The sequence below is a fragment of the Exophiala mesophila genome, assembly GCF_000836275.1.
Source record: "Exophiala mesophila strain CBS 40295 unplaced genomic scaffold supercont1.4, whole genome shotgun sequence".
NCBI classification, from domain to species: Eukaryota; Fungi; Ascomycota; class Eurotiomycetes; order Chaetothyriales; family Herpotrichiellaceae; genus Exophiala; species Exophiala mesophila.
In genome coordinates, this window is record NW_015622507.1 from 3,831,918 (window position 1) to 3,848,082 (window position 16,165).

The following is a 16,165-nucleotide window of genomic DNA, read 5'->3' on the forward strand; positions in this document are numbered from 1 at the left end:
TCCCCGTTTTCGTGTTCATTCATGGAGGCGCGCTTTCCATGGGATCAAGCTGCTGGCCTCAATATGATCATGCCGCCTTTGTTCGCCGATCCGTTGAGCTTGGGAGACCGGTCATCGGCGTTAATTTCAAGTACGACTCGCCGAGCGGTCCCGAGGTTGTTGGTGTACTGACGGATTTCATAGCTATCGAACAGGAATATTTGGGTTCCTGACGTCTGAAGAACTGAGAAGGGCAGGATTCAAGGCAAACAATGGATTACGAGACCAAAAGGTCGCCTTTCAATGGGTCAAGAAGCATATTTCGGGTTTCAATGGTGACCCAGAAAACATTACAGCTGTTGGACAGAGCGCTGGAGGCGGTGAGTAATCCCTTTCTCTAGAAGATGAGATCTACAGGGCGTCCTTACTGATCTTGAACTCCAGTCTCTGCGACTTTGCAATTCCAGTCTCCAGAGCCTCTTTTCAAACGACTGGTTGATCTGGCAGGGACATTCCTACTGCTCAGGCCATTGCCGACCTCCGTACACGAGCTATTCTATCAGCAATTTGTTGAAATCCACGGCCTGGCTGATGTTACTGGGGAAGAGAGAATTCATGCCATTGAGAAGATTGACAGTCACGAACTCCTTCTCAAGGTGCCACCTTCATTGCCATCGCTTCCAACACTGGACTTCGACTTCATCAATGCAGCACCAACGTTTGAAAGCGTCGAGCAATGGCACACCAAAGGAGACTCATTTCTTCACGGTCTCAAGTGGACTGAGGAGCTGTTGGTGGGTGATAATCAACTGGATGTAAGCTTTCCCTCCCCTCTTAAATGCCAGCTGCGCCTTCTAAAGCCTTTCTGATCACAGGGCAACATCTACCAATTGGCGTTGGCTCATCGGAAAGCGGGAATTGGTAAGCAACTTGAAGAATCCTTGAAGCGAAGTATTCCTGGTCATGAAAAAGCAATTGATGCTTTGCTGGAGGAGTATGGCATTTCTTCGGCCAACAACGACGAAGACCAGTATCTGAAAGTCCTGGAATTTGCAAACGACATCGCTTTCTACCTTCCTGAGGAGACTCTGGCCAAGAATTTCCCCGGCACGACCTACGTCTATCATCTGAATGTGCCTAATCCTTGGGATGGGCCATTCAAAGGGCATGCCACTCACATTTTCGACGTTGCGCTGTTATTCAGGAACTTCGAACACCATCTGGATGCGACCACGAAGGCTGCCGGTGAAGCATTCGGTGACAGCATCATCAAGTTCATCAACGGTGAAAGTCCGTGGAAAGCAACCACTCGCGAGGACCCAGTCGCTATGGTGTACAATTACGGAGACCAAGGCAAACTCATGGCGGATGAACCTGACAAAGTCGGGAGACGATCGTCGATCTTCAAGTTCAAGGAAAGTATCGGATACGATGTGCTCCATGAGGCTTTTATCGCCTTCCTGGGTGATAAATGAGATGGTGATGCATGGAGCAGTAATCCACATATTCTGCAGAAGCCAAAAAGACCCCATAGAGCGAGAGCCAAATAGAAAGATTGTAAGACACGTGTGTTGTACTAGCCACTGCTCTCACGTGAAAGCCTAACAGCCTTGGCTACCCCTTTTCATAGTCCGAGTCCTGCCTGCGCCTGAGGCACCCTCCTGACTACCCAAGAACTCTTTGGTCCACTGTCGATTCTCTACAATATCTACGGAGTAAGTTTACTTTTCGCCAGGACAGGATCTCCACACTGCACAATTCTCAAATGACTTCGCTATATATATCTCACCCCTAGTTACTTCGATGTGGGAAGAGAGGGGTGAATAGCCTGTCGCTTCTCAACTCTGTCAGTCCTAATTTTAACTTACTTACACATGTCTACTGCATAACACACCTGTCCTTCTAAGGCCTCTGTACCGGACAGACGCAAGGTGGACGTGGACCTGTGATGATTTGATCAAGTTCTTGAACAGCCACGACTCTGACTGATCTTGATACCATCAGCTAGTCTATGGAGGATCTCGAGATTGCATCTAGACACCTAATCGCTTCACAGGTAAAGTCTGGATTGGTCTGTCTGTTTGTGATGGCATTGATGAAATGGAAAGCCCGGAGGACCATCAGCGATCTATAAACTACATTGACGATTTGGAGGTTGTCGACAAAATAAAACTCTGCGTTGCCAGTAGAGGCGAAACTCCTCGGTCGCCGTTATTCGTTAATCGACCTCCACTTAGGCTGCAAGATGTCAACAGAGATGATATACTACAATACGTCCGGAACAGGCCCAAAAGAGTTAGTCCCGAGATCACAGTTCTCAAGTTCCGTCCTGTCGTTACTATACTAGGTACCTATGTATGGGAGTGGGGCTGACGCCGACTCTCCTATACAGAGCCTGGATTACTGATGGTGTGATAGATATCTAGTTACAATATAGTGCTGTGACGCAATCTTAAATCACTAAACCTCGCATGGTCTCGTTATAGGGTTTGACTATGAAATGTACTACCGCTTAAAATTATTTCTATCTCTATGTTAGTATATTTCTAGCTTGTACTTGCTAAGCTGGCGTCAATCCCACTCACATCTACGAGTATACGTCGTAAATATAGTCCTCGTATACAGCAACGAATCCCTTCTTAGTTCGTCCATGCCCCACAAGACTTGGCGACACTTGATGCAGAAATACTCCGTAGTATGTAGATAACGGTGAAACCCGAGGCTGGACCAGCAAAGGGGCACGTGGGGGTCGTCTTCCTCCTGTACACATTCAATGCCGTAAATATCTACCTTAATGAAGTATCACCTATTATTGGTGGAGTCGATGCACTTATTTCCGCAGAAGCCACAGTTCCATTAATTGTATCCATGAGTGAGAATTCGGTTAGAGCCCCATACTGCATATCTCGCAACAGTCGACTGGGCGCCTCTGGCTAATTTAATTCCCCGGGCATGGTGTGATCGGCTTTCCTAAACAATATAACGAAGCGAACGGATGCGCAATCATTGCATTTGACTAATTGCCTTGAACCTGCATGTGGCTGTTTATGATCTTCATCTTCATTGGGATTACTTCCACCGGAAACACTAGCATCCTTTACACTCAAACTTCAACAGTATATGGCATTGGTTGACTATTGTCTAGTCTCGTCATACCACGTTATGATCCCACCTCCGTAGTTCGCTTCTGGGTATAGTACAGAGAATTAAGACAAATTGCTGGGGAGGGGTTGGTCAATATCGAATGCTACGGAGAGGAGTGGAGGCTGAGCTGTCATGTTCAACCGACACCCTACCTGTGTCCGTACTTGTCAACCAACAAGAGCCCTTTGGGAATGAGTGCGGAGCACTCGGTGTGCAAGAATTGTGTCATCCAGAGTCCCTCGGGGGTTTCATCATGGATGGTCCATATGGTTGTCAGAGCAAGTTGTAGGAGTGATCTCTGACTGGCCAGGTAATCAGGTCTACGCGCCATAAAGTACAAGAGGCAGCGCATGACTTCCCAAGCTGCTAGGATTTCGGCAGCTTTGAATTGCTCTTTGGTATATGTCCAGAGGTCGTCAGGAGAGACGGGCTCTTGTGACAGATCGTGGTCAAAGGTCTGCTGCATGGCGTCAGAAGTACATTCGGGTGTGAGGGAGGCAAGGACTCGGAGGATGTAGACCAAGACAGAACTGTGAAACATCAACGCCGGGGCGGCAGAATCATCCAAGAACTCGAAAAGGGTAAGTGAGGAGGGTAGATCGTGAAGCCAGCTCGGTCCTGGATGCTGTCGAAAGGAAGCTGCCGAGGTCACCAAATAGGTATTGCGGATGTCACATGCCCATCGTCTTCTCCATAGATCGAGAGATGAAAGGCAAGCCAACGCTCGAAGCTTGATGTCATCACTTCTTTGTTGCTGCAAGTGATTGTCGCGCTGAGTGTCGGTGAAGAGAGCATTACGCTCGGCCATGAGAACGGTGCAGTCGGCCAAGAATTCCATGAGTTGTTGCTCAATTATCTCGGACTCATCCTTGCATTCTGCTCTGTAGAATGTCTTCCATTCGGGTTTGGCGAGGATCGAGGGACTTCCGGTGCGAAGCGATGCAAAAAGAATCATGTGTCGGATGCTCTTGTAGATTCGAAGCGAGTGCGGTGAATGGTACAGCCCAGGCCCGCGCAGCTCAAGGAGTCGTTCTAACCCTAGCATGTGTTGCAGATAATGTTTAGCGCCAGTAGGTGCGAGACACTCCATCAATGTCAAAGTGACAACGGAAACGATGACTTCGTCTCGTGTACAGGATCCGGGTTCAGATAGATCCTGATTAAGTTGCTCTAACGCCTTCCCGTACATTGTGTAGCCCCAGGCAGCGATGTCGCTGTGCTTATTCTGAGTGCCAAAGAAGATCAGGACAAAAGTCAGAGCAGTCTTCTGGAACAGACGCCCACTGGACGGGGATGTGGATAATGCGTCCAGATCGCCGAGGCTGACGTCCTGCATTGCCAGGTTGAAAAGACCGCGGGTGGACAAGTGTTTCTGGGTATAGCAGATGTACGTGCCCACGTCAGTCATCTTTGGGGTTAGAGACTGATAAACTTGAACATGGTCGTCGACCCTTTTCTGGGGTGGGCGGGCAGGCTTTGTCGTCGAGGATTGTTTCCGCCTAGAGGTCACAATCTTGCCGACGACAAAATTGAAGTCTCTAGGCCCATCACATGCTAAGTCCAGTTTCTGACACCGCATACAGATGGGACGATGCTGATCTTGACAAACAAGTCAGTCATATATCCTGAGTGGGGTTGGGAGGAGACGGACCGCATTTAACCCGCCTCCTGCGGCAAGTCGAGCATCCCTTGGATCTCACGGCGACGTTGGCCATGGTCTATACGGCTTCATTTGCGAGCCAAGATATCCGCCTAGAGGAAGACAGCCCGTTTGTCGAAGGGAGCATGATAAACCTGGCTCTGTGGTTGGGTGTGTGGGTGTGTGGGTGTGTGGGTGCTTACGAATGGGAAAAAAAAGGCACACAGGCACGAAGTTCAACGCACCGGAGAAGTTGGGCGCCTGAGTGAGTGCTTAGTCAGGCAGGCACCAACCGCAGCCTGGCTGTGCGCCAAGCTTTACGCCACAAACGGCGCCGCAGCGACAATGTAGCGTCTGTTCGCTCGGCTGCCTGCGACGAACCAACCAGGCGTATCGTGTATCTCCCTTCGCACGGTCAAGCTTTTCCTCATGCGGCCAAAAAAGCGAGGGCGAAGTTTCCTATCCACCTGGCCCTATCTCCACATATCAGGGTTGTGGCCACACTTGGATTTGCGACGGCCATGTTTCCTGAAAGAATGGAAGCTAGGTAAGTCGTGGGAAAGTGCCTCATTACTCTTTTGAAGGCGGGTGATGTCGTTGAAGTGGCTAATTTGACGAGGCACGAGGATGCCCATGGGCATATAAGGACAGCCCTTCCACATCCACGAGCGAGCCATGCCACCTTCATCAACTGTCAATTCAACAAGCACAGAAAGTTCCTTGTGACACTGTACAATTCGCCAAAGGCACCAAGCCTGATCCCACGACGCTCAAACATAAGAACATCACCCTCACCATACCACGCATACCTTTCTACTACCACTCCCTCCTTCTCCTCGTATAGCCATGGCTGCGATGGTTAGCCGCCTGTATTCGGCCATGTACCCCCCAACAGTACCCAAGGATGATCATCCGATCAGGTTCGGTATTCTAGGAGCCGCCAATATTGCGTAAGTCTTTTCTTTGTTTTGTTGAAGGAGGCTCGAGGCTGATGTGTTCTTTAGACCACTGGGGCTCATCGGGCCGTCGAAATCGCATCCAGAGGTTGTCATCCAGGCTGTTGCTGCTCGTGACCGTCAGAAGGCCGAAGCATTCGCCAAAGCCAACGGCATTCCCGAGGTCAAGGGCTCATACCAGGGTTGGTCCATGATTCAGCAGTCGATAGGAACCATGCTAATTCCAACTTCGAAAAGAGTTGCTTGACGACCCCAACATCGATGCCATCTATATCCCTCTTCCCAACTCATTCCACTTTGAGTGGGCTGTTCGCTCCATACGTGCAGGCAAACATGTTCTCCTCGAAAAACCGGCTGTTTCCAACTCCATTGAGGCCGAGGCTCTCTTCAGATTGCCCGAACTGTCCCAGCCCAACGCTCCGGTCCTGCTCGAAGCTCTCCATGCCCGTTTCTACCCCTCATGGCGGCTTTTCCAGTCCTTGGTCAGCCCTGCCGACATTGAGCATGTCCAGACCAAGACGATGATCCCGTGGTGGGGCACAACCAAGGGCGATATCCACTTTAACTACAACCTGTCGGGTGGAACCATGATGGCCATGGGCACATATAACTTTGCCATGATCCGTGGCTTGTTCGCTGCTGAGCCAGTCGAGTGTCTGGAGTGCGAAACCCACGTCTATGCCGAGGAAGCCCACAAGAACTGCGACATCGACTTCAAGGCCAAGTTCCGCTTCCCCAACGGTGGTATTGCCGAAGCAGAGAGCACTTTGCATGGTCCTACCATCTGGCGTCCTTCACATGCCACAGTCACTCAAAGAGAAGTCCCAGTCAAGGACACATCTCTCCCTGAGGACCAAACCAAGACGGTGAAGCGTGAACTGACCTTACAAGGGCTACTCTTTGGAATTGTGTGGCACCGTATTGATATCAAGGACACATACACTATTCGCCACAAAGACAAGGTACTCAAGACCTGGACCGAAACTGAGTCGCGCAAGGCCTACTCCTTCGAAGACGCTGGCGGTGAGTTTGCAGATTTTCCCGGCGAGGTGTACTGGATGTCATTTCGGCATATGCTCGAGCAATTCGTCAACAAGGTCAAAGGCCGTCCGACTCAAACGTGGATCAGCACCGAGGATTCCATCAGCCAAATGAAGATGCTCGATATGGCTTACGAGAAGAGCGGCCTCGGTACACGACCTACCAGTGCATATGTCAACGAGATTGCCAAGCCATAAAGCTGGTCGAGATGATACTCAGTCGCCTCCAGCACTGTACAGCACTTGAGATTGGACCGCAACTTATGTTGCGGATTTGTTGGAGGACCGCAGATTCTATCTACTTTGAGTATGAGATTCCCTGTGTCGGGTGGAATTATTTTCCAGAGGAACTTGTTTTTGATTGCATGAGTGGTTAGTAAGTCGGAGGAACAATAATTTGAGGGCCTAGATACCCAACGCGTTTGACGATAATGAAAATGAAGACTCCCAGCAAATGATAACTCCCATCAAATTACAAAACTTCCTTCTGTCTCCGCGTGATCTGAACGTCCTAAACGGAAGATACTTGGCGCACGTCATTTTCTACGGGGTACCTGCATTAGGAGAGGAATTCTCCAGTTGCTCTTTCCCTGACATTATTGGACGTTGCCGAGTTCGCAGGCGGGCATCAATTTCCCCTTTCCACCTTCAAAGACCCTCACATCCTCACATACTCACATCCTCACAAACTCACATCCTCACAAAAAACATCCAAAACACTCCGATATCCCGTTCTTGGGTCCTGGCCAAGCCTCATCCACGGTAAGCTTGACTGTCCCAGTTGCCTGGGCATGAGTTCTGTCTAAACTACATGCGTATAGGTAATCCACCCCTCTGACCCCTACAAATTTGTTCTTCATGACGATCATGCCCCGCAAATCGGGACTGATAGACGCTCTGACCACCTGACACCAGCTGCGCAAAGATCCTAGATGCGGCTTTCAGCGTTTCACCATTCTTCGCCTGCCCGCCCCCAATCCTACAGAGACCACTGGATGATCCCGCCTCTACTCTCTGAGTCCCTATACGGAGTAGTGAGAAAGTCTTTCGATATGGACTAATTAATGTCTTTGCCACCATCATGCTCACCCACTTTCGACCATGATCTACAGACAAGCCCATCCCTCCAGTGGAACTGTTCCCTCTACAGTGGATCCCTACTGAAGCTAAGATTCACCTCCTCGGAGGAATAGACACCAAACCTCAAGCCGCCAACCTCTAGGCACACTCCGCATATGACAGCCGTCTCAAAAAGGAGAACGAAGGATGCACTGCACCACGACGTCCCTTGGTAGCAATCGCATAGGATGGCGACGTCGATAAAGTCGAGCTGTTAAAACCCTCTCGCCATCATACATACTCCCTTTTGCAGGTCTCTGCAATGGGATGCTTCCTTCGTCAATGCACAAAAGTTGAAACCTAACCATATTAGGGTATAACACAGTCGAAATGACCTATGGCCAAGATACTGCTGAAACCCCTCCATCCACCTATCCTATGATGATCTGTATCACTCCATCTGAGAGATCTCCTTTCGACATCGCACAGACCAGATCGTCCATCCATTCAAGCTTTAGATCGACAGGGGAGTACCCCAAGTCCGGAGAATTCTGATCGAGACGCACGGATGATCTACCAATGGGTTCCGTTCCCATCAAGCTGTCATTTCGCTTGGTGGCCAAGCACTATCCAAGAATGATGCTCATTCACTGAGTATACTTCCAGGGTAGGCAATCCCCTTACCACTCGTGCCGCTATCAGCACCCAAGGCTCGCCGTATACTGCATTGCATGCTTGATTAGCTCCACCACCTTTCCGCGACAACTGACCAAAACAATCTAGTAAGGTTCAGAGTCGTCATTCGGCATCCACAGTGTCGCTATCAAATATGAGGTCTTCCGAAATCACCGCTCAAGACCAAAGCTTGGCTTCTGTCTCATCATTCACCTTGGATGATGCCAACATGATGTCTGTGAGGGCCGTCGATGTGTGATCAACATCAAGGTTGCCTCTTCGGCCTCGACGATCTCTGGCTGGTTGAAGCATCGCACGGTTGTGATGAAGATCGTATGATCAAATGCAGTATCACAACCAGCTGACACTCAACCTGTATGCCGATCCTCCAAATTCAGGATGAACGTCTCTGTCAGTTCGCCGACAAGTTTGCTCGAGGAGTCCAATGTACCCTGGACTTGTACAGAGACAACCTCCTTTGAACCAGACCGTGAACTTGAGTCGCAAGCCTACTTAAACCACACTCTCACCTCATCCAATTCCCTTTTTTTTTACAATTCTCAACTCACTAGTCAGTCATTCTTTTACCATTCTCACTACATTGCTAGATCTTGCTCAACCTTGACATTCTTCTAAAGCCAACTATCACTCTTGACACTTGCTTCCCAAGACAACCATCATCATGCGTACCTCAACCATTGTCGCCACCATTTTCCTCTCGGCTTCTGCCTTGGCCATTCCCCTCCAGAGTGAGTATCTTGAGTCCAATGTACATATCCAAACACCAGAAGTCCTCTAACCCGGTCACAGACTCTGGCGCCCAAGACAGCGCCCCTCAACTCGCCGCCAGGGATGCCGACCTGACCCACATCTCCCGACGACGGGGTCTTCTCGACACTATCTTGGGAACGCTGACCGGATCAAGCGGTGATGCCACCACTGCTCTTGGCGACCTTCTTCCCGCCGTCATCACCACCGTCACCAACCTTGATTCAGCGGTCAACGGTATCCTAGGGGGCTTGACCAGTGATGTGGACGGAACTCTGTCTTTCCTCTCGTCCGAGCTCAAGATCACCACCGACAAGGTCAATGCCATCATCGCTGATCTCGATGTCGACGGCACTCTCGACCGTGTTACCGACCAACTGACCGGCACCGTCGACTCGGTTCAGAAACTGCTCAAGGACGTCGAAGCCCTGGCCGCCACCGTCGATGTCGGCGACTTGCTCACCGAGGTCCAGTCACTCTTGGATCTCGTCACTGGCCTTCTGGGAGGCTTGAAGAAGAACTAGATTGGATCTTGTCATGACCCCTGCGGCTCTGCTTCTTCAGGCTAGGGCAAAAGATGAAGGGAAAGGATGACATGATATCCATCTCGGTCCTATTGGTTATCGGTTCATGACCTTGGAAACTACAATCGAGTATCTACCGCTCTGGTATCGTCAAAGACACTGTCGTTCCTGTATCTATAATAGTATGTAATGAGCATTGTTGAGCACCGTCATTGATCCCCGAGTACTGTAATCTGATTGTGACCTGTGACCTGTGACTCGTGCCTTTTTGTGTTTTGCTTGTGAAATTGGAGCCTCTCGAGACGGTGACACTGTGTTTTACACTTCCGTCAATAGATTTAGCTGATGATCGCATCATTGATCGATTAGATTGATGGATCCATTGATCGATCAATTAATCAATTAATCAATTAGCTTTGGCACTGTGCGTTTGTTTATCTGTCGGTATACACAACACAACATAACACAACTAAAGGTATTCTAACAATTCCTCTGGCCAAAGCAAGCAAGCAGCTCTTCAATAGCGACCTAGCTAACTAAGTCAGTACACTTCCTCCATTTTTGATGGATTGATCGGGCCGGGCTCATGGCTCATTTTCGCAAGAATCGACAGTCTGCTTTTCGGTCGCGGGGCAGGCACACGCGCGCTCTGAGTTCGCAAATCTCTCACATACTCGTACATAAAACCGTAAGAATAAGAATCTTCTTCCCCGATCCTTGACTCTGTGACAGCTCAAGAAAGGGGTGAATGGGTGGGTGGGTGGATGCATCATCGTGTCGCGTAATGTCGCGTCTCTCCCTGTAATGATCGTCCTGTTCCTTTGCTCATCTCATGACTCGACAGGCCAAAAAATCAACGAATCAATCACCCGTCCCGGACGCCAGGATACATGCTCATATGTGCAATGGGCATTTGTCGCCCCCGATGAATACTTCTTCATATGATCTTCCAATATGCATCCATCCACCCCGCCAATCCAATAATGATAGGTGCCAAATCCCACAGAACTGCAACAATCATCACTTCGTCTCCTTCTATGACACTGTGGTCGAAGGACCTGTCTCTTGTTGGTTCAGAATATGCCAACCGAATTCGTCCATCACGGTCAAGGCTCCCTTGCGGTACAATCCTGGAATGTCGGGGAAGATCTGTTCAGTAGAATTCTTGATAGATTCGCTGATTCCTCTCTCTTTGATCCATGCGATCATGGCCAGAAGCTGGTCAGTCCAATGTGTCATGCGATAATCATCGGTATTGGTGTCCACTTCGGCGCTGGCAAAGAACCATTCGTATCCATAGTCTTGGTGAAATTGGGCGGATTTCTTCTCCAGACAAGGTTGAAGTAATTCGAGTACCGAGGCGGCACTCTGGCGAAAGCCGGCGACGCTGCAGCTCTGAACGAATTCCAGGAGGACTATCGTGACAAGGGAATATGTGTGGATGTCGAGAGGATTGTAGACCGCTTGGGATGGGCCTTTGTTGAACTCAATCACAAGATGGTCAGCCATCGTGATCGCTGCATTGAGAATAACCGGGACCATTAACCCTGACAAGTCGCGTGCGAAAATGAGGTGGATGAAACGTTCGAAATAGCTGACAATGGGGCTCTCTTTCTTTAGTGAGCGGAAAGGAAACCTCGCCATGGGGAGATGCGTGTATAGCGACAAATGGCGGGCGTTTGAGGTCTGCTGTAACCCGACAGGGAATTCCAGAATAGCAAGGACACCTTGGAGCAAGTTAGCACCGCTGAAGAGATACGAAGCTTCATCAGACGCTAGACGCGTATGAATTCGTTCGACCAACGGCGGTTGGCCTGGCTGACTGAAATTGCTCGTGCCGTGACTGAGTGTGTCCAACTTGGAGGACAAGATGGTGAAGTTTAGGGGGCCTTGAAGAACTTGTTCTACATGTTCCTTATCGCTGGTGGACAAAGGTGCAGGCACTTCGGCAGTCTGTAGATGCTGAAAAATACGCAAGGATGCAGCGATGAGCTGCGACGTAGCAGGAGTAGATTTGTTTGGCTTCATGTCATTCTCTGCCAATAGAATCGTCAAGCAAAGGGTCCAGCCTAGCACCAGGTTGTCACTGCTGGAGCGTGAGCCGAGGCCTTGGGTTGATGTACCCAGGAGATATTCGCAGAGCCGATTCATATTCTCAAAGACTGAGCTCTTGAGAACTTTCCGGTCCTTGGTCACAGCTGGGTCAATTTGGCTGTTTTGCGCTTGGTCATGGACTCCGTTCGTGACGGATGTTGGTCTCATTGAAGGGAGCAGCTCGAGCACAGTGCCAAAGGCGTGGGCAACACGGGGGGTAACATCTGCGACGATGCGAAGGACGGTGTCTGGTTCGGGCAGAATGCCCACGAGAGGGTGGAATTGATCGTAGTAGGTGGTGAGGAGGGATTGGCCCATGGCGAAGGGTTGCTGGTCCTCGTCTGCCTGGTCGGTTTTCTGATGTTTAGCGGGACGAGAACGGTCGAGTTGAGAAGAAAAAAGTGCTGCGATCTTTGTCGTGTCTTGTTCTGGTGGTGATGTAGAGGGGATGGTTTGATCGGGCGCAATAGCAAGACTGCCACTATCACGCGATCTCAGAGCAGCAAGATCGTGCTGGTCAGAACCCCAACCTCCGGTGCTTGGAATTCGATCTCGTTGGAATTCCGCCGGCGCAAAAGGTGCTGGTGCAGAAGTGAAAGAAAACCGAGGTCGGCTGTTGGATGATTCGTTTGGGGAGAAGGCTAATTGATCAAAGCTTTGAGGGCCAGTACCCATATCGTAGGACTGACGAAGTGCGGCAGCTTGGATCTGTTCCACGCTCTGAACGCGATCGGCAAGATCTTTAATGTAGCTGGTGATTCAGTCAGCACAGTAAGCTGCAGGCAAACAGTCTGCAAGTCACAGCGCAGAAGCGCAAACAGACGCGGATGAGAAAGATCTTACCCTTTTGATGGGCCACGCTTCATGGGCTTCCTCTCAAAGCCACAGAGAAGGCCAGCCTTTTCACAATTTGCGCATGTTCGCGGAGTGCCGTCGCTATCAGTAGGAGCATCACAACGAATCTACCGAGATCAGTATCAGGTATGGCAAGATGAGATTATGTAGATGTAATCAAGCGCACCTTTTTTCTGCGACATTCATCGCAAGCCCGTGAAACCTTAGAACGCTTCCTCTTATCGCCAGTCTGAGGGGTCTGCGTGAGGTCTGCAGATTCATCAATGCTGGAATGTGGAACCGGCGCGCTGAAGGATTGTGAATTGGGTGTCTGTGGCGGAGGGGCCATCGCAGGGTCGGTTGGAATGACATGGCTTGCGCCATTTGTAGGAATCGCAGGATACTCAGGCTGAGTGGGACTAGGGGACTGCTTAGAGGAAGCGGCTTCATGAAGTTGTTGTGCATAGGAGGCGGGCAATGAATAATTGGAGCTCATGTTTAGCTCCGAATCTGTCGGTACAGGATACTGAGACTGAGGGAACTGTGAGGGCGAAGGGGCGTAATAACTCGAAGCCGGAGGGTCACCAGGCTGGTCGCGAGAGCCTGAATTGCGATCCATCTTTGAGCGAAATGGATAGGATGATGTTGTGGCCAAAGCCGTGGTTCCGGGGAGAGACAGGTGTTGTCGTCGATGAGGTCGGGCTTAGAGCGACTGCCACCCACGGTCTGAATGCGGAGGAGGGCCAAGGTTGGTTTGGTGTGGGAAGCAACGACTGAGGGAGACAACAAGATTAACTTAGTGGATGATTGAGTTAGACGGGTGAGCCGCAGTCAAATGGCCTCGATCATTGGCTACTAAATGACCAATGTTGAGGGCGACGTGGGTTGGCGATAAGTCTAGCCCAATTAGTTGGGTGACAGGGTGGTTAATTGACAGGGAAATCAGAGAGGGAGAAGCAGTTGAGGCAGACGCATTAGAGGCCTGTGAGGCCCAAGGACAGCAAGAGTTATCTCCTAATGTGATTCCTAGGCAGATTCGACAGATGAGCGTGACCAGTGAGAAGCTGAAGAGTCATCCTAGCAAAACCTGCCAAACCTCGGCAAACCTTCCGATCAAATTCCTATGGGTTCGAGATTCACGTGATTTCACATAAATGGTAGTGGCAATGAGAGTCAAAATATACCTACTTCTCCTTGCCTGTGTTCACAGTTTGTAAAGAGCATCAGGTCCAGAATGCTTACCGGGTAGGACACCAGAAAACAGATCAAACGTGCAGTGCTACCCACACCGTTCACGTGTCCTTCAAAGCGAAGGCTTTGTTGAGAGGAGGAGTTGGTCCAAGGGAGGTATCATTGTCACTGGCGCACAAGCTATGGACTTTGCTCATGTCCTACAAACCATCACATCACCCTCTGGCTCATAAAGATGCATATAAACAGTCAAGCACTCAATTGTCATTTATCATGTCTACAGACAAAGACCAAGGAGTCCAAGTCACGTGCGGTCCAGTTCAATGAAAATCACGGGAACTGAGAATAATGTAGATGGATACATAACATATACCCCCGTCTTGGGATGCCACTGTTCTATGCATCCATTCCCTAGGTGCATGGAACTGGGTGCTTTCACGGGGCTCGAGGTCCGTCCCCACGTGTTGGCATTGCTACCTCAGTGTTAGTAAGTGCGTATTATTACTATCCCTGGATTGGTTCTAGTGGTGAAGCTCGCTCCTTGACGTATTGCCAAATTATCGGCTACAATTGGATGCAGGCATCGGGTGGGGGAACGGATCCAGCCTGTGTCATGTGTGATGCAAGAAAAGCAATTCGCAATCGGAGATTCGGAGGGTGAGATTTTCCCGCATCACCGCTCATCGTCGCCCGAGTTTCTCCTTCTCTCACGCAACGCGTTTTTTATTTGGGACGCGACTGGATTGGCACTCCACTACTATCTTTAAGCGATGAGAGATGTCGTCAAGTAAATTTGACTGGAACGTTTGATGGGACAACTTTGCCAGAGGGACAATGTCCATCTTGCAAACAGCAATTGATTGAGAGTTGCAATCAGTCTGCAATCAAATACGTCAAAGGTTGATGATTGTCAAAGATAAGCGAGCAATGAAAGTACTATGGTTGTCGTGGGAGTGGTGGTGATACTTTGTGGCATCACTCAGCAAACGCTAAGCAACAGAACCGTTAGATGCGGTGGCACATCGGCACCTGTTGTACTGTACCCCAAGTCTTTCAGATTAATGATGGATGGATGACCTGCCTGTTATCGTAGTCGGTTGATAGCCTAGTCTTTTCCAGTACTAAGTACGAGTGTCTAGATGAGGGTGCGACCAGAACTTCCGAGAATATTGTGGACATCAGAGAATCCCCGAATGTACTCATCCTCGGTACAGTACTTTCTACGGCAGTAGTAGTGTGCTGTTAAAAGCATCATATTGTGTAAAAACAGACAACTCAAATGCTAAACTGCGAGTAACCGAGAGCATGGCAGGGCAGGGCATGGCGAGTCATGGCCAGTGGATGGCCTCTCCATTCTCCACTGGTGCGAGGCAAGATCTGGCACGCCAAAACCCACCCCAAGCAATAGTCAGTCTGGCGCATGCTCCATCAGAAATCCAAAACAGTCACAATCAATCAATTGGAGAATTGGTCAAAGCCAAAAGGAAACTGAGGACCACAAGGCACTCCCAGTTGTCATCTCGATATACGTACTCGTCCTTGTCGTGCTTGTCCTGAGATCGTGTCCCAACGGCCTAAACGTTCATATCCGAACCATTAATATGTACTACCAGACTAAGTTACTCGTATTTTTATCTCCTGCATCGACGCCTCAAAAATTGGTCTAGAATCTAGACAGGATCTAATTACGACCGTTTTAGTCAATAAGCACCTGGTAAGAGTTTAACGCCTACCGAAAGCCCGATAGGCGTCCCTCTCTCCAGACTACTTAGATTCCTGGTCGTCCGGGCTTTGCTTTTCGCGCTCGACACCACAACCTGTAACCGTAGAAGAGGGGAACCTGGGGGCAATGTCGCGGGGACACCGGTTTGTGGTGTGATATTTGCATCAAAGATCCTCGTTTCCATGAGTCCGAGTCACCGCGATTTTCATGTCACGATGATCAGTACCTAGTAGTGCCTCGGAGTACGCATACGCGAGTACAATTAAAAGGATGCGAATGTTGCAGTAGGACTTGGTGCTTTGTTACTAGTTGTCAAGCCAAGGCGTTTTGACCATATAAAATTGAACCTCACAAATGGATTGCTGCTATCAGACGAACCACCCCCTGGTCCCCCACCCTCCATCATGCCAATCTATAAACTACTATGTACTATATGTACAGTCCAAAGTCAACGGTGGGTTCACTGGGATGTATTGGCGTTCCTACGACTTCGATGATCGTCTAGGATCAATGACACAAAATGATGAAATCAGAGGCCA

The 16,165-nt window shown here is 49.7% G+C and overlaps 4 protein-coding genes across 4 annotated transcripts; 2 read left to right on the forward strand and 2 right to left on the reverse strand.

Moving 5' to 3' along the window:
- Positions 1 to 2,975: 2,975 nt before the first annotated feature.
- Positions 2,976 to 4,869, reverse strand: PV10_06452 (uncharacterized protein). The gene is made up of 2 exons (XM_016371248.1): positions 4,775 to 4,869; positions 2,976 to 4,722 (listed from the first exon to the last, which is right to left on the reverse strand). The coding sequence occupies exons 1-2, from the start codon at positions 4,836 to 4,838 to the stop codon at positions 3,272 to 3,274; spliced, it is 1,515 nt and encodes a 504-aa protein (XP_016223541.1). The 5' UTR covers positions 4,839 to 4,869; the 3' UTR covers positions 2,976 to 3,271.
- A 497-nt stretch (positions 4,870 to 5,366) lies between these two features.
- PV10_06453 (uncharacterized protein) lies at positions 5,367 to 7,224 on the forward strand. Its single transcript, XM_016371249.1, has 3 exons — positions 5,367 to 5,712; positions 5,767 to 5,900; positions 5,956 to 7,224. The coding sequence occupies exons 1-3, from the start codon at positions 5,609 to 5,611 to the stop codon at positions 6,954 to 6,956; spliced, it is 1,239 nt and encodes a 412-aa protein (XP_016223542.1). The 5' UTR covers positions 5,367 to 5,608; the 3' UTR covers positions 6,957 to 7,224.
- A 1,950-nt stretch (positions 7,225 to 9,174) lies between these two features.
- On the forward strand, positions 9,175 to 9,784 carry PV10_06454 (uncharacterized protein; the record flags this gene model as incomplete). The annotated part of the gene is made up of 2 exons (XM_016371250.1): positions 9,175 to 9,241; positions 9,303 to 9,784. 2 exons carry the CDS (start codon positions 9,175 to 9,177, stop codon positions 9,782 to 9,784), a joined length of 549 nt encoding a protein of 182 aa, XP_016223543.1.
- A 422-nt stretch (positions 9,785 to 10,206) lies between these two features.
- Positions 10,207 to 13,710, reverse strand: PV10_06455 (uncharacterized protein). Its single transcript, XM_016371251.1, has 3 exons — positions 12,900 to 13,710; positions 12,722 to 12,840; positions 10,207 to 12,629 (listed from the first exon to the last, which is right to left on the reverse strand). The coding sequence occupies exons 1-3, from the start codon at positions 13,329 to 13,331 to the stop codon at positions 10,820 to 10,822; spliced, it is 2,361 nt and encodes a 786-aa protein (XP_016223544.1). The 5' UTR covers positions 13,332 to 13,710; the 3' UTR covers positions 10,207 to 10,819.
- Positions 13,711 to 16,165: the final 2,455 nt, after the last annotated feature.

What these genes read in the sequence shown, in the direction of transcription:
- PV10_06452 (XM_016371248.1), bottom strand. Translation starts at nt 4,838, where the DNA reads ATGGCCAACGTCGCCGTGAGATCCAAGGGATGCTCGACTTGCCGCAGG. An exon ending in CAGGAGGCGGGTTAAATGCG is followed by an intron (nt 4,723 to 4,774) that starts GTCCGTCTCCTC and finishes TTGTTTGTCAAG; the next exon opens with ATCAGCATCGTCCCATCTGT.
- PV10_06455 (XM_016371251.1), bottom strand. Translation starts at nt 13,331, where the DNA reads ATGGATCGCAATTCAGGCTCTCGCGACCAGCCTGGTGACCCTCCGGCT. An exon ending in ATGAATGTCGCAGAAAAAAG is followed by an intron (nt 12,841 to 12,899) that starts GTGCGCTTGATT and finishes TGATCTCGGTAG; the next exon opens with ATTCGTTGTGATGCTCCTAC. An exon ending in AAGCGTGGCCCATCAAAAGG is followed by an intron (nt 12,630 to 12,721) that starts GTAAGATCTTTC and finishes CTGAATCACCAG; the next exon opens with CTACATTAAAGATCTTGCCG.
- PV10_06453 (XM_016371249.1), top strand. Translation starts at nt 5,609, where the DNA reads ATGGCTGCGATGGTTAGCCGCCTGTATTCGGCCATGTACCCCCCAACA. An exon ending in CTAGGAGCCGCCAATATTGC is followed by an intron (nt 5,713 to 5,766) that starts GTAAGTCTTTTC and finishes TGTGTTCTTTAG; the next exon opens with ACCACTGGGGCTCATCGGGC. An exon ending in GGTCAAGGGCTCATACCAGG is followed by an intron (nt 5,901 to 5,955) that starts GTTGGTCCATGA and finishes AACTTCGAAAAG; the next exon opens with AGTTGCTTGACGACCCCAAC.